Source organism: Melanostigma gelatinosum, assembly GCF_949748355.1.
Source record: "Melanostigma gelatinosum genome assembly, chromosome: 12".
NCBI classification, from domain to species: domain Eukaryota; kingdom Metazoa; phylum Chordata; class Actinopteri; order Perciformes; family Zoarcidae; genus Melanostigma; species Melanostigma gelatinosum.
The window spans coordinates 25348173-25365773 of NC_136645.1; the positions used below are offsets into that span (position 1 = coordinate 25348173).

The window sequence follows — 17601 nt, forward strand, 5'->3', positions numbered from 1 at the left end:
TCATTCTTTGGCCACTTTTTGATCTCAGTCAAACAGACAGCTTCAAGCTTTTACTGGATGTAGGTAACGTAGGCAAATGTTGAAAAGTTTATTGATTCAGACAGTGCAGGTTTATTGAAAAGACAGTTGAAAGACAAAACTTTACTAAAAAGGTCTACAACAAATATCACACACAAGTATTTACAGAATGAGAATTCACAATGAGTATGAATGTGTTTGTATGCGAGCCGAGGGTGCGTTTTAGATTTTATTGATGCTGGCAGCAGGCAGGGTGGATTTGTCCAAGTCGTCAAAGTAGGCGTGAGTCATGGCCTCGCGTGCTGAGATCCTCTTGGGAGGATTGTAGATCAACATTTTCTACAGCAGAGAAACAAGACGGGGTAAAAAGAGACTCATCACTCAGGAGATGTGTGTAGCAGCGCTGCAATTAGAGCACAAAACTCAGACTTCGTAGAACGGGTCTGTCTCATGGATCGGATCAGCAAAAGAGGAAATCTATCTTCAAGAGATCCCGGAGCACCTTCTTTTGTAGCTGATATTTGCCAATCGTTGATCCATATCATTTAAGTTGTGTTTGATTATAGTAGCTGGTCGACAAGGCTCCAGACTTTGTAGTTTGTTAAAGTCATCTACAGGATTATCTGCATAAAAACACACTAGCCAAATGGATTAGGAAATTAAAGATTGGATTTTTATTGATTCAATAATAAAATCTTGTCATCAATAGTTTTAATGATGTATTATAACTGCTTAGTGTTAGGAAGTTAAACGGCTCATAATTCATCTATAATATCTATTTATGTTGCTGTGAAAACATCTTCAAACTGGATTTATTAAAGTTTTAGTACATTTTATAAGATTACATTTAATCACATCATGACAACATTATAATGTAACTACGCCCAACAATTCACTGAGCAGAGCCTGAACGCATCATAATGTAACTGAAGTGAACCTCCGTGTGTTAGCCGTTAGCGTTTCTAGCTCTCCTGTTGATTTCAACAGTGATTTGTTGTTTACAACGTAACATTATCAGGAATGACTAGCAAGTAATAATGCTGATGTCCTGATCACATATTTTGACTGAATATGGAGGACAGCAAGGAGGACCGCCTGAAGGACTCGAGGATGGTAATACAGGAACGGTTTAAAAAGACAACCATGGTTGTTGACATGACCAACACTGGTTGGAAAATTAACTAAACGGAGGTTCCTCTCCTATAGTTACTGTATTTGGCCCAGCAGCCATCAAATTGACAGAGAGCATGAGATGCTACACTGAATGTGAGAGGACGTCGTGGACACAGTAGGGCAGGGGTGTCAAACTCATTTTCACTCTGGGGCCACATCAGCATCACGGTCGCCCTCAAAGGGCCGGTTGTAAATGTAAGACGGTGTAAATGTAACTACGGTACTCCTAACATAGTTAGTTTAGTTTCCCGGGATATCTGTGACTTCCACAACACGTACTTCCAGTTGTGTGATTTCTCCTCCGCCATTGTTTCCTGTTGCTGGTGCAAAATGCATTCTGGGATATTTGGCTGTCCCAAGTACAGACAAGTCACCTCTGATGCATCCCCGGTAAAATGGGCAGAGCGAGCCACATCCGGGCATTAGGGCCGTGCTTGGCTCGATGTGAACTTTGAATTGGAACAGTACTTTGGCTGAGACTGATGACGTTTCAGTACAGAGAAGTACGCATGTTGAGAAACTTGTTGGAAATCCTCTTTATGGGCTGTTGCATCTCCTGTCCACCTGTTGTGATAGTTTTAATGTCGGCACACAGACAACATGCCATCTCATCACTTCGACTTTCTATCTCATAATTTCGACCATGGGGATATTTTTATTTTCACATCTAACTTTAAATTTTTGTAAAAAAAAAAAAAAAAAAAAAAAATATTTTTTTTTTTTTTCTGGCGGATTCGCTCGCGGGCCACATAAAATGACGTGGCGGGCCGGATCCGGTCCGCGGGCCGTATGTTTGACACCCCTGCAGTAGGGCATGCTTTGTTTTCACCGAAGTGCGATCAAAGGCTGTATGTCTTATTTGCCAAGAAACCGTTGCGGTTTTCAAAGAAGACAATATCAGCCGCCACTTTCCCACCAAGCACCCCAACTACGCTAGCAAACAGTCAACGCAAGAACGGGAGGCTACTGCTCAGAGGTTGGCAGCCAATTTAAAGACTCAGCAAGATATCTTTCTCCGACAAACTGCTATTCAAGAGTCAAGCACCAAGGCAAGTTATTTACTAGCATTCAAGTTAGCAAAGGCCAGCAAGCCTGTCTCCGAATATTTAAAGACACCGCTCAGCTATTAATCTCGAGCAGAGGGATTAATGACAATTTTGAGATAACGGAGGAATTTTTGACCATGGAATCTCTGAAGGGGACAACACGAGGAGAGGACTTGTATGACAAGGTGTCATCGAGAGGCTGAAGCTACCTTGGTGTAAACTTGCCAATGTCACCACAGATGGATCGCCAAACTTAACAGGAAAAACGTCGGGCTGCTGAGAAGAATCCGGGATAAGGTGAAAGAGGAAAACCCTGAGCTGGATGTCATTTTCCTACACTGCATAATCCATCAGGAAGCCCTGTGTAAGTCTGTACTGAAGCTTGATCATGTAGTGAAGCCAGTCGTGAAACTCATTAACTTTATACGCGCGAGGGGACTTCAGCATCGTCAGTTTATTAAGTTCCTGTGGAAACTGATGCTGACCAGCAGGACTTGCTTTATCATGTCCGCTGGTTAAGTTTGGGGAAAGTATGTCAACGAGTGTGGGAGCTCATTTTTGGAGTTAATCGGGAAAGCGGACGAGTTTGACCAAATTGAACCTCACAAGGCATTGAGGAACTGCATCCTTTACTCTGGTTCTTGTCATGTAGAGGGACAATGTATGTGTACTCACGCTAGATGTTTGATAGGATGCACACAACCAGTATACGCCTGGAGTTTGAGATGTGGCAAACTATTTCAATTGCTCTCCTAATATTAATCATACAAGTCAGAACTGAGATGTTCACTTGTTCAAATTATCCCTTTCCTTACCGCCAGTAGGTCCAGGCCGTTCTTATCCAGGTTCTTCACCATTGATGACAGGTTGCCAGACTTCCATTTCGGGAAGGTGTTTTTGTAGTCAGGTAGGCTCTCTACCTCCGGCCACACTTCATTGTCTGGGGTCCCCAGAGTCCTAGAAAGAACAGAACCAGACAGAAGGATTCAAAGAGGACCAGGACGAGTGTGTAGAGCAGGGGTCACTAATAGGCGGACCGCGGTCCGGACCCAGACGCTTTCCTATCCGGACCTTTGACTGATGGATAATTATACATTTTGGCGGAGCGCTTCTATTTGAACCTGCACAGCTTTTCTAGCCTTTACGGCTCTCGGTCAGCAGTCCAGGAAATACACCGACCAATTACACGTGTTGTAAATCATCTCACGTGACGCTACTCAGCCTTCTGAATATCTGTATTCTGAAACGCATCGTGAGCCGAGTGAGATTTGCACACAGACGGGAGAGATAGAGCAGCGGGAGAAGTAAGTCACAGAAGCAGTTTCACATGGCGCGCTCTAAGGAGAGATTGAGATAGAGATAGATATATCGATATATCGATATAGCGAGAGCGAGATATATATATATATATATATATATATATATATATATATATATATATATATATATATATATATATATATATATATATATATATATATATATATATATACACACTTGAGAAAAAGTAGAAAAAGTACTAGTACCTTTTAAAAAGACTGAACTTTGACTCAGGCTCTTAATGTAGACAGACTTTTAACAGATATTCTCATTTTAGTGACAAGCGAAATGTCAAGAAGGAATGAAAAATAGAAAACACCGAGGCTAATGTGACATCACACCAATAACAATGCATGTCGTGGTGATGAATAGTGCTACCTGTGTCAGAGACGGGATGATATGATTACATTAGAATGCCTTACTATCGACTCTCGACATCCTTTTAGTTTGGCCATGTTTTCTCAGTAAATACCAGATGGAACAACTGATGAAGGTTTACCTGAAAATCCTAAAGAGCTGATCTATCTCTGAGTCTCCATGGAACAGAGGCTTCTTAGTGGCAAGCTCAGCAAAGATGGTCCCAGTGCTCCAAACGTCGACGGGGGTTGAGTATCGGGGTGAACCCAGGAGGACCTCTGGAGCTCGGTACCAAAGAGTCACCACCTGGAAACACACAAGGGCTTCATTCAGCTCAGTGGTCATTCTAGAGGCCTGCCGCTTGTTGACGCTAATCAAATATGTACATGAACCTCATTCGCCAAGTGTTGGTGATGCTCTACTGCCGCCGACTGTGAGAGGGCAGTTTTAGTGCAGAAATCCCAGTGGTGTGTGTGTGTGCGTGAGAGAATTCTCACCTCATGGGTGTAGACCCTGACAGGAACACCAAAGGCCCGAGCAAGGCCAAAATCGGCCAATTTGATAACTCCTTTGTTGTCGATCAGTAGGTTCTGGGGTTTCAAGTCCCGGTGGAGGACTCGACGACAGTGACAGAAGTAAATGCCCTCCAGGATCTGGTAATGGTAGCTCTGAAATGGGGGGAGACATATGTTTAGAGTTGAGAAACTGAATGGGCAGAACAAGACAAATGGCACCGCCCTTTCCCTAGAGGTGAAAGATGGTCATACAGATAGTCATTGGTACGTTGTTTCTGAAAAGTGGTAAGCCCCAATAAGAGTTTAAAAAGGAGGATTTCTGGACAGAAATGTAGCACAAGAAATAAAATCCCCTGTGGCCAGACACTTCAATTCAGCTCCCATGATGCATGTTCCCTCACATTTAACAAGTTAAAGAAATGATACATCCTTTAAAAAAGAAACTAAGGGTTATCTGAAATCTGAAAGAACACTGCGTTCCACCAATTTGTTAGAATCTCAGCTATTCTGGCGAGACAGTCTTAAGACTTATAAGGAGGCCCTCTGTAATGCCAGAGCAGCTTATTACTCATCATTACTAGAAAGATAAGAACACAGGTTCCTCTTCAGCACTGTAGCCAGGCTGACAGAGAGCATCCCTTTAGACCTCAGTAGTAATGACTTCATGAACTTCTTTAATGATAAGATTACAACTATTAGAGAAAGCATTAATAATCTCATGCCCTCAAACAGCACTGATCTTTCCTCAAATAGAGTAACCTTAGAAAGAAGCTGTAAACCCTGATATATATTTAGATGCTTTACTCCAGTCGACCTTCAACAATGTCTACGTCTAAACCTTCTACCTGTCTCTGAAACCCTGTACTGACTAGACTGCTTAAGGAAGTTGTACCGTTAGTTAGCACGTCTTTACTAGATATGATCAACCTGTCTTTATTAACAGGCCATGCACCACAGTCCTTCAGAGGAGCTGTAATTCAACCTCTTCTTAAGAAGCCCACTCTGGATGCAGAGGTGTTGGCCAACTATAGACCAATCTCCAACCTTCCCTTCCTCTAAGATCCTTGAGAAAGCAGTTGTGTGACTTTCTACATAACAATAGTTTATTTGAGGATTTTCAGTCAGGATTTAGAAAGCATCATAGCACAGAGACAGCTCGCAGGCGGTCAACGAGCAGCACGTACACTCACTAACCGTTGGGGGTAAACATTTCCATGGTAACAGCGATCTCCTCCAATCAGAGACGTGACTGTTACATTTTAGGATTGCGGCTAGTGTAGTACTGCTCCATGACAAAGTGCAACTAAAACTTTGTTTTCTTTCTTAATAACAATAAAAGTTGATTTCGTACAGACTCGTGGCTTCTACAGGTGCATACACCATCGCTCCACGAGCTCATAGCTTGTGATGAGTCCAGCTTGGACTGAGGGTGGTTATGATATTATGGCTAATAGGCAAAGTCCTTGATTCACAACATGAATGGGATTTTAATTTACAGAACCTCACTGTTGAGCGCCATTATGACCAACTGCAGTAAACCAACTGTCACACAGACTTTAGATCTGTAAGATGACCTGCTGAGGGAGCTTATAAATCACAAGCAGTTACCTTGACCAGCATAGGGTCCATGTACTGGCCAGAGGGGATGGAGTCCAGGTACTTCTTCAGGTCCATGGACAGGAACTCAAAGATGAGGTAGAGACGAGACTCCTGCATCAGCACATCCAGGAGTCTGGGATACACAAACACAACAATTGGCTACGTCCACTCTTTGTGTGCGTCTCTCTCTCTCTCTCACAGACACACACACGGCGAGCGTACCGTACAACATTGGGATGCTTCAGCTCTTGCAGCAGAGAGACCTCTCTGACAGCAGTGCTGGGAACCCCCTCCTCCTCACTCTCCAGGCGGATCTTCTTCATCGCCACAATCTGACCTGTAGCCTTGTGCCGGCCCTTATACACCACCCCATAGGTACCTACAGAGCACCGGAGGAATTGTAATGGTATGAAACACAGCCGTAATGACTCCGAATAAACTTTAGTCATGACCATGTTGATTAAAGTACATATAATGGCAATAGAAGGGTGCTGAGAACTATTTGACAATGTAACTTTACCCCATTAGGTCTGGGGTGGCCAAACCACGGCATATTTCTAATGAACTCCACTGCATGTACATCGCACATCCTAGTTTAAACACTAGATGTCCACGACATTTGGTCACGTTATCTCTGTCTTCAACTCTTGGCACAGAAAACAATACTTTACTATTTCTGCACTTTGTGTGTTACACCACAATAGTAGACTTACAGACTTACATCGTAATGTGTGGGCCCTTAGGCCCTGAAAAGAAACCAATCCCTGCCTGATTTAACTTAAGTACAGATTTACACATATAATATTTCAAGTGGGCACTTAGGCCATGCAGCGAGACTTGAAACCAATAAGACCAACCTTCTCCGATCTTCTCTATCTTCAGGTAGTCTTCCATTATTGCCTGAAAAAACCAAAATGACTGACACGTAAAGAGTTGTTTCATCCGCTATCACGAGTAATGCATTTCATTAACTTACTGACATTCCAGCTGATGTTCGTGACATTAAGATAAAGTTAACTTTATTACAGTGATAAATATTGCCTTAAAACTAACAAGGCGGTGAAAGGCTAACAGCTTGAACTAGGCACACCGTGTGACGAACTGTTAACTCACTTACAGCATGGCACCCTTTTAACGTAGATACTAACGCTACGTTGGTCGTTCTAACTGTAACGTTAAGGCCAAAGTAACGTTACAATAACGGTGGCTCGTGTCTCTTCAGAATCTGCTGTTACGGTAGCTGTTCACGAGTGTTTTCCGTCTCGCTTAACGTTAGCAACCCTCGAGAGATGGGAAAAACATAATAAACGTGTCACACAGCCGTTACAGTTGCCGTTTTCTTCACGCTAAGCTAAGGTCACAACGTTAGCTTAGCTGAACCGTCGACGCTAACGTACCTTTATCGGTTATAGAAGCGTTTCTGTCCAGATCGAGGAGTCAGCTTTTCAAATAACCCGACAACTCGTTGACTTCGTATTCTATCCTGTAGAGAATGGACTGGTATTTACCTGACAGCGCCTCGTTTTATAGCGTACGTACTCTCCGTGCACAGACTGCCGCTGGAATGCTGACAGACTATTTTGAATCGACCGCAGTAAAGCAGCGGTTTGAAACAGCCCAATGAGCTCACGCGGTACAGTTCAAAACCAGCCAATCAGGGAACGGGAAGCTGACACGTGAGCTGAGCGGGAGAGAAAGCGCCTAAGATTAAAGATCTTTACTGCCCCGAGTTTCATCTCTCAGGCAGGGAGCACCTTCTTCTCCAGGGCATTGCAAATCCTTCAAGCGTTGATTGTAGTGTTATAACTGGTAGAATGTGTTGCGGAGGGATAGCATGTCACGGAAGTATGTATACAATACACCCATAACAGTGCATTTATCTTGATCAATGAATGCCCTAAATCAGGGTTAGCCTACATCCCACGAGTTGCCCAGTTCCACTTCTCTTATCACCTTGTCTGAAAAGCTAAAGCGTGACACTGTTTTCTCACCCCATGTTTAAAGATACATCCCCCTCGTTTTCTCCATGTTGTGCTCCGATATTACTTACAACAAAGACGTCTTTCAAGGGCGTGAACCAAAAAATTATATATACTGTACAACTAAATGTGGAGCCTTCCTCATTATTTTATTATGTGATGGGTTTTTTGCTAAATGCCAACAAAATAATAGTTGTTTTGTCTTGCAGCGCAGTGCTCTAATTTAACTAATGACCATTACAGTAAGACTCAGTCATTTTAGAATATGGAAGCCAGCAACAAGAAACACTGAAGATATATTTTTTTAAAGATGAAAACGTAGTAGTGTGGGTGTAGCCTGAGAAAATATATAACACCCAAAGCTGTCGATATGATGGTTAGGAGATCTGTCTTGAACAACACAGCTGGAGTACAGATGTTGACTTACAGGTCCAACCAAAGAGTAGAGTTATGGATAATACGGACAGCCCTCACATATACAGCTGCTCTCTGTATATTTCTTCTTGTAAACTTATAAATTAAATATGAAATGTTCTATGTGAACTAGAATAAAGTACTGTGTAGATATGCAAGTATATTACAGCGTTCAATTGACAGTTTCACATGTGGTTACTCACTGGTACACGTCTCTCACAGGCTTGTACAGGTCCACCACCAGGGTCCATATTCTATTTGTACTGGTCCACAGCGGTGGAAAGTACATTTACTCAACGACTGCATTGAGTTCAATTTTTCTCAATTGTTTCCATTTTTGACTACTTTTTACTGTGACTCCACTACTGTACATTTCAGAGGTAAATATTGTACTTTTTACTCCACTAAATCCATTTACTTAGGGCACGAGCACCGACGTAGTCGGACCGGAGGACCTATTGCTCTTCACATGTTTATTTATTCATAATTTGTTTATTCATTTTTATTTTACATTATTAAGTTGATCAGATTAATTCCTGAGGATCAACTTAGAATTTGGTCAGAACAATCTAAAGACCTTAATGATTAAAGTTACTAAAAACTTGAGGTTCCAGCGAACGACATGGACGTGGTGTGGCGGCCATTTTACATGGTTCGCCATCATCCATCAAGCTGTTGTAACTCGACTGTAGGCTACTTTGTCAAAACTGTCCCAAACTTGACATGCTTGATGACTGTCATGACTTTAGGACTTCTGCATGCCAACATTAACTCAGTCATAGCGCCACCTACTGGCAACCACGGACGTAAGCAGGATTCTATAATGACAGCGGCCCAAACACTGAACTTATTGAAAGGGTTTGTGGGCACACCATGAGAAAAAGACTTCTCCGATCGAAATATGTGCAAACTAAGATGTTTGGAGAGCAGAAATGAATGAAAAAGGTTTCCAAATCACGTTTGTACGTTGAGTTTTCATGAACAGTAAATGTAATTTTTTTGTTTGTTTTGAACAGGCAGTAATGTAAAGTAATTTCATGCAACGTGAAGTTTGTTTAATGAAATCAAACTGCACCCAGACTAATTAGTATGACAGATTATTCTACATTGGCTCAACTTTTGGATCAAACTTATTTCTTTATAAAAATATGTTTTTTTCCACATGGAACCAAACATTCTCCTATTTCTGCTCGACTCTTCCAGCTTTGAGTCTCTCAGCAGTGACTGTCAGAGCTGCACAAACAAAGACCTGCATTTACTTTGACAGTCTGTTATGTTACGACACTGAAGCACGTCCACATACATTCAGTTTTTTGTCGATTTTTACAGAATTACAGTTATGATTTTATTCGAAGATACACTCAAAACATTCAAGGCTTAAGACCTGGCATAATGACCTGGCTACGCCATTGGTCGACACAGGAAATACCGTTTGACTCGTGCACGCAGTGCATGATGGTCACAGAAATGCACAGCCGCATCACCCACAGTCCTGCCAGTAACCTCAACGTACGGGAAGATGCGAGGGCCCGATCAATGCTGCTTGCACCTTTAATTACTTTAGTTACTTTGCAGATTCCGATTAATGATATGAAATATAATCAACCCATAAGTTATGATCTGTTATTAAAGGTTAAGATGAGACTTTATTGATACCTGGAGTAAAATATACAAGCTACCCAGCAGTATATAAATTAACTAAAAGAGTCACCTTCACCAGCTGCAACGAACACATGAATGCATCAATACTCCAATATTAATCCAACAATATTAAATATATTTTTGTGAAATGGGACATTCTGTACAATGATTACACTGTAACGAATTGCTGTAAATCGATGGTGGATTTTCAACAGTATCTTACAGTATTTCATAATAACTGTAACATACAGTTGAATGTTCATCCCTCGCATGCAAATTAACAGTTAGTGCCGTCAATTAACAATAATAATTGTTGACAGTCACTCGTCATCAGAGATTGAGGACACCAGCCAGACGCTGCAGTCAAGTCCTCTTTCAAGGTGTTCTCATTCACGTGTGCGTTCATGCAGTTCAAATGGACTGTACATGTGTGTAAGACTGTGATGCAGTTCTATTACACTGTTCTTGATCAGATTTTCATTCAATGTTACACTGTTGATGCTAATGAGTTCAGCTGGTCATTTATGATTTTATTAGTTTCTTCGTTTTCTTCTAAACATGCAGTACATTGTGAGTTTTGTGATGTCATACAAATGTCCCTTTGTTTGTCTTGAGAACATGTATTAAACTGCAACAATTATGTATTGAATGTCTATTGTGATTTTATTTGTTGGGAATTAAATGCAAAAGTAGCGGGTTACCCTTTGTAAATAAACGGTAACATTCTGGCATATACCGTAAAGTCACGGTAAAACCCAGTTATCCTACTATCACATAGCGTAATCCAGTATACGGTAAAATGAACTGACTGCCGTCCGTGCTGCCAGTAAATTGCCGTTAATTTACGGTGAAATTGTTTAGAGTGTACATTTACTTTTGGTGTTGTAGGTCTACACGTATTTTGATCCTAATACTTAAGTACTGATACTCAAGTAAAATTTTGAATGCAGAACTTTTACTATATATGTATATATGTATATCTACTGTGGGAGACCGTGGCTAAGTGGAGAGCAGGGCCATCCTTCAATCAGAGGCTCTGGCTCTGCTAGTCACATGTCAATGTGTCCTTGAGCAAGACACTTAACCCCAAAGTTGCTCCCGTAGCTGTGCGGTGTATAGATACTGATTTGTATGTCCCTTTGGATAAAAGCGTCTGCTAAATGACTGTAATACAGAATTAAATATCGGAGTACTTTATACACCACAATGGGTTCCGCGTGTGTTGGTACTGGTCCACCAATATGGTAAACAGACTTGCATTTATGTAGCTCAACGCGCTGTGCTTGTCAACATTCACCCATTCACACACACATTCACTGATGCAGAGGGCCACCATCAGGCTCTAAACCAGGGGTGTCAAACATACGGCCCGCGGGCCGGATCCGGCCCGCCACGTCATTTTATGTGGCCCGCGAATCCGCCAGAAAAAAAAAATAAATATTTTTTTTTTTTTTTTTTTTTACAAAAATTTAAAGTTAGATGTGAAAATAAAAATATCCCCATGGTCGAAATTATGAGATAGAAAGTCGAAGTGATGAGATGGCATGTTGTCTGTGTGCCGACATTAAAACTATCACAACAGGTGGACAGGAGATGCAACAGCCCATAAAGAGGATTTCCAACAAGTTTCTCAACATGCGTACTTCTCTGTACTGAAACGTCATCAGTCTCAGCCAAAGTACTGTTCCAATTCAAAGTTCACATCGAGCCAAGCACGGCCCTAATGCCCGGATGTGGCTCGCTCTGCCCATTTTACCGGGGATGCATCAGAGGTGACTTGTCTGTACTTGGGACAGCCAAATATCCCAGAATGCATTTTGCACCAGCAACAGGAAACAATGGCGGAGGAGAAATCACACAACTGGAAGTACGTGTTGTGGAAGTCACAGATATCCCGGGAAACTAAACTAACTATGTTAGGAGTACCGTAGTTACATTTACACCGTCTTACATTTACAACCGGCCCTTTGAGGGCGACCGTGATGCTGATGTGGCCCCAGAGTGAAAATGAGTTTGACACCCCTGCTCTAAACGAATGCTCATTCAGACACACACTCACACAGACTTTGGAAGCCATTTGTGGTTCAGTATCTAAGACACTTCGACATGTGGACCGGAGGAGCCGGGGATCGATCGTGAACGAGCCGCTCTCCCTGTTCATGTGTGCATGTACTGGTGGGGAGGGAAATGAATGCTTCATTTAAAAGAAAATGTGATACGCCATTCATAATTGCTTTTCTACTTGTTCATTGATTATGTCATATACACACACACACATGTGAACATAAACCTATAAACAATGGCAATGGAATTGAGGTGATAGTGCAAGTGGTGGTAGTAGTGCAGTATGTCTGATTAATTGTTCATCAGAGTGACGGCCAGTGGAAAGAAGCTGTTCCTGTGTCTGGTGGTTTTGGCGTACAGAGCCCTGTAGCGCCTACCAGAGGGGAGGAGTTGAACAGCTTGTGTCCAGGATGTGATGGGTTTGCAGTGATCTTTCCTGCACGTTTCCTGACTCTGGAGGTGAACAAGTCCAGGATGGAGGGCAGGCTGGAACCAATGATCCTCTCTGCAGACCTGACAATCCGTTGCAGTCTGTTTCTGTCCTGTTTTGGTGGCCGATCCAAACCACACAGTGATGGAAGAACAGAGAACAGACTGGATGATGGCTGAGTAGAACAGGATCAGCAGTTCCTGAGGCAGGTTGAACTTCCTGAGCTGGCGCAGAAAGTACAACCTCTGCTGGGCCTTTTTCCTGATGGTGTTGATGTTGGGAGCCCACTTCAGGTCCCGGGAGATTGTGGATCCCAGAAACTTGAAGGTCTCCACAGCAGACACAGTGTTGTTGAGTATGGTGAGGGGGGGCAGTGATGGGGGGGCTCCTCCTGAAGTCCACTGTCATCTCCACAGTCTTGAGCTTGTTCAGCTCCAGGTTGTTCTGACCACACCAGAGAACCAGCCGTTCAGCCTCCCGTCTGTACGCAGACTCATCACCGTCCCTGATGAGGCCGATGACCGTTGTGTCGTCTGTGAAATTCAGGAGTTTGACCGTTGGGTCCTCTGAGGTGCAGTCGTTGGTTTAGAGCAGCGGTTCCCAAACTTTTTAGGCCGCGCACCCCCTTCTACATCCCGACCGGGTTCGCGCACCCCCCCCCCCCTTAATAAATAAATAAATAAAAAAAGAAACAACAGAGCCTTTTAAGCCTTCATAGCCGCATAAGAATCGGACCAATGAGAGAACAGTTTGCTCGCGCGTGGCATTTGTTTACAAGATTTAGTCCGCTGTTAAATGTTGCAGTGTGAACACAAACCGAACAAAGGAGCAACTGCAACAAAGCAAACGAACTGAAGGTGTGAAAACGCCCTGAAACACTGCAACAAAGTTTCAATAACTTTCAGTGACACAAGGCGTCACTTTTAAAGAGCAATACGGATGCGAGCACACACGCACAGGCTCAGAGGCAGATTATCACATTTAATTTACAATTCATGAGCGACTAATGTAGCCAGGATGTCTTCGGACAAAGCATCGATGCGGCGCGACACAGTGTTGTTGGACACCGGGATCATGCACAACTTTTTTGCTTCTTTCTCTCCAATCATACATTCCACCATCTCTCTGGCAGCTGGCAAGCTCACGTCTTCGGCGATTGTGTGCGGTAGCCCCTTTCTCGCTCTTCTGTAACCAGATATGAAGCCCGTAGTGCGTCATTTATAGACCAACACATGAATGAGACTCCAGTTGTTTTTGGCTGTTTTGTAACTCCTCCAATTTCGATATAAACAATGTAAGGGGCTTTTGACTTGCACTGGCATGCTTGGTGTTCAGGTGGCGACGTAAATAAGAGCTTCAGACTGTTAGCCAGAACCTCACTGCACACCACGCACTGTGGCTTTGGGGAATCTGCGTTGCCAATCCAAGTGAAGCCCAGACACACATACTTTTCATCATATTTCCTCTTTTTTTCCCAGTCTGCGCCGTCTCATCTTCCTCTGACTCTGGCTCGATTTCTTCTCCCGGTCTCTCCCCAATAACGCACCTCTCCGTTCCCCTCGCCTCCGATTCCTCTCTCTCTCTCTGTCCCTCTCCTCTTTTACGACTGATAGCTTCAGATGTCCCACCTGACAGTTTTTAAATTAAAATTACATTTTTTTAAATATTTAATATTATTACACCATCAGACCGCCATTACACTTTTCCTCTCGCGCACCCCCTAGAGGCAGCTCGCGCACCCCCAGGGGTGCGGGCACCCCACTTTGGGAATCCCTGGTTTAGAGGGAGAAGAGCAGTGGGGAGAGCACACATCCCTGGGGGGCGCCAGTGTTGATCGTCCGGGTGCTGGATGTGATGTTTCCCAGCCTCACCTGCTGCGTCCTGTCAGTCAGGAAGTTTGTGATCCACTGACAGGTGGAGGCTGCACAGTGAGCTGGGAGAGTTTGAGTTGGAGTATTGGGATGATGGTGTTGAACGCTGAGCTGAAGTCCACAAACAGAACCCTTCATATGTCCCTGGGGAGTCGAGGTGTTGCAGCATGTGGTGCAGTCACATGTTGACTGCATCATCCTCTGACCTGTTTGCACGGTCGGCAAACTGCAGGGGATCCAGCAGGGGACCTGAGGTCTAACGATGCCTTTGACTGAATGTCTCCAAGTCATGTGTGTGTGTAGACTCTCTAGAGCAGGGGTGTCGAACTCATTTCCACTCTGGGCCACATCAGCATCACGGTCGCCCTCAAAGGGCCGGTTGTAACTGTAAGACTGTATAACTAACTTCTCCTAACATATTGTTAAATAACTCTCTCTGCATTTGATTATTGTTTATTCAAGTTGTTAGATCCTGGGATACTTCTGGCCCGATACGGGGCTACTTACTGACTCAGCTCTCTATTAAAAGATTGTCGAGCTGGTGTTCTGGCGAGGGAACTCGCCTGGCTCTGCTAACTGCCGTTACTCCCGACGTCTACCCTGCTTCCTCCGGTCAGAGCGCGCTCGGCCGAGAGACCAGTCCTGACCCCGGGCGCTCCCACCAGTCGCGTCGGTTATGGCAGCTTCCCTCTTATGGATCCGTGCTCTTGGTAAATGCCAGGTTAGGTTTTAACGGCTAGGATTAATTCTTTCTAAAACCGTAAGGGGTTGTTAAGTGGATTCGGTCTCTAGGATAACCTTTCAGAACTCAGTTGTTAGACATACAATGACTTAAACCTTTTACTGCCACGAGGAACTTTTTACTACTTGAGCAAATTAATGCACTTGAGAAATTTACTTTAAATGCAGATTAGATATTTATTGCAGGTTATATTTTAGTTAGTTTGCAAGGGTTAAAGCTACAGCTCACATAAAATGTCACTACACTTGATTCGTTACGTTAATTTTCTTCTCAGGTTATACTCATTAGTTTTAGTTGCCGAGATGGCTCGGTTGGAGCTGGATGTTCAATGGTGCGATGAAAAGGTTATTTTGGAGTTGTTAGAGCGAAGGTCCGGCCAGACCCTCGGTCCTCCTGCTCTGCAGCGGAGTCCGTTCAACAGTCCTCAAAACTCAGTACAAAGTCTTTCTAGGGCTGCTGCGTCTTCTCCGTTGTCCAGTTGTTAAGAATCGAGCAGTGGGGAGAGGAAAAACCTCAGTCTTTAAATCTTATTGTCCACGAACAGCGGCCTTCTTTCCGTGAACAGAGACGAAGTCCTCAATACATCAGTTACGATCGTCCGTATCTCCTCATCGGTGCACTTGGACGGCACCCGTGTTGAAATCCCAGTGTATTGCCTGCAAACGTCTCCTTTTATCCATCCTTCGGGCTTTGTCGGCCCCCCTTGTTCAATACATGATCTCATCCCCCCTCCCTCTGGAGAGGGCGTTGGGTTCGAACATGTCCGGACATGTCCAGGCTTCATCCTGTATCATGCCTCTATGACTCATCTCTTGCAACAGTCTTTTCCTAACCCCACCCATAACATCTGTTTCCTATTTTCTGCCAAGTCATCCTGACAAACACTTTTATCGCAGCTCCGGTTACACAAGACATTTGTTAAACACTTATTACAATTGTTAAATCACTCTATGCATTACACATTCGTTACATATTGATTAAACATTTCGTTATATAATTCATACACTTCATCTTTTGATTACACTTTATTCTGAGTATATGCTTTGTGCTTTTATATCCTGACTCTCCCTTGAATGTGCCAGCATGTTACAGAGGCAGCTCTGTGGGCTCAACTCTTCTTGACAAAGTGTAAACATATTGTACATGCAGTTATATAAATGAAAAATGATATTTAAACACATTTCTGTTATTATAACTTAAATCATTTTAATTGAGGGTTAATAAACCCACATGACTCCATCAAAGATCAAACTATTAAAGGAAATAACAAAGACAAATATCAAACACAAGTTATGACATTAACTTTGTTCAAAGCTGTTTGTTCACCTCTCTGCATCACTAATGTTCCTCCCTGTCGTCGTCCTGTGCATGCAGCTACATCCAAGAGCTGCTCACTGAGAGTCAGGTCTGATGAACATGATAGATGATGTATCCGTGTTGTCTGTGCTTTCATCAACAGTTCATTAGAAACACAAGTACCTGCTCGTCTCTTAGCTAGCTGTGTTGTTAGATTGCTGCTAGTTCATGAACTCGGTCTGCGATGGTGTTTCTTCACAAACTGACATTTGTAAAAGTCTGTATCTGGTCGGAGCTCTGCTCACATACCTTCAGCATGCACTGGGCTGTAGCTGTGTAAATATATTCTGCTGTGATTGCAGTCTGCCTTTTAATTCTTGGACAGTTTGATGTTTTTCTTGGAGGCTAAATTTAGCTCCGTGTTTGGTGTCAAAATGCCGACGTGAATTGTATCCTTCATCACCGACACGCCTCATAACACAGAAGACAGACCCGTTGTTCTCCTTGAAGCACAAACATGTATTCACTTTCCCATCTTTCATTACATTTTCTTCCCTCTGCATCAATTTTTCTCTTCATGGACATTTTGGGATTATTTGTCGATCTTTTTCAATCGTTGGAAAACCTCTTTACGGGCTGTTGCCTCTCCTGTCCACCTGTTGTGATAGTTTTAATGTCGGTACACAGACAACATGCTATCTCATAATTTCAACTTTCTATCTCATCATTTCGACAATTGGGATACTTTCATTTTCAAGTCTAACTTTTAATTATTTTTCTGTCTGAGTGCCAAACTATGGGTACCATGAGAAAGATAAGACTCTGTCATGTGTGTCCTGGTGTTCTCATGTTTCCTTACCTCCTCATCCCTCACTCCCTAACTGTCCATGCTGGATCTTTCCCCGTTGTTTTAAACAGCTAAATAAGTTATGAGCATGAAGTCATCCAGTGGACAGGCAGATAGGATGAGCAGGAAAAGCATATAAAGCATATATTTTGCGCATATATCATATTTTATTACATACACATACATATACACATTACTGGGTTCATTCCATATTTCAAAAACACAAATATTGACAATTTGTATAATTTATTATTCTTATTATTTTTTTCTGTGGCTCAAGGGGGGGCCG

General features: G+C 43.0%; 1 protein-coding gene across 3 annotated transcripts; it reads right to left on the reverse strand.

Annotated features, from left to right (window-relative positions):
• Positions 1–92: 92 nt before the first annotated feature.
• Positions 93–7617, reverse strand: cdk1 (cyclin dependent kinase 1). Of its 3 annotated transcripts, none has more exons than XM_079279736.1 (8): positions 7537–7617; positions 6886–6928; positions 6251–6407; positions 6038–6161; positions 4412–4582; positions 4057–4220; positions 3053–3194; positions 93–357 (listed from the first exon to the last, which is right to left on the reverse strand). In XM_079279736.1, the coding sequence occupies exons 2-8, from the start codon at positions 6920–6922 to the stop codon at positions 241–243; spliced, it is 912 nt and encodes a 303-aa protein (XP_079135862.1). In that variant the 5' UTR covers positions 6923–6928; positions 7537–7617; the 3' UTR covers positions 93–240. The 3 variants fall into 3 exon arrangements, with proteins under 3 accessions (XP_079135862.1, XP_079135861.1, XP_079135863.1); XM_079279735.1 differs by having other exon boundaries at positions 7426–7594; XM_079279737.1 differs by lacking the exon at positions 7537–7617 and adding an exon at positions 7146–7281.
• Positions 7618–17601: the final 9984 nt, after the last annotated feature.

What these genes read in the sequence shown, in the direction of transcription:
- cdk1 (XM_079279736.1), bottom strand. Translation starts at nt 6,922, where the DNA reads ATGGAAGACTACCTGAAGATAGAGAAGATCGGAGAAG. An exon ending in AAGCATCCCAATGTTGTACG is followed by an intron (nt 6,162 to 6,250) that starts GTACGCTCGCCG and finishes TGTGTATCCCAG; the next exon opens with ACTCCTGGATGTGCTGATGC. An exon ending in ACGGCCTGGACCTACTGGCG is followed by an intron (nt 358 to 3,052) that starts GTAAGGAAAGGG and finishes TCTCTGCTGTAG; the next exon opens with AAAATGTTGATCTACAATCC.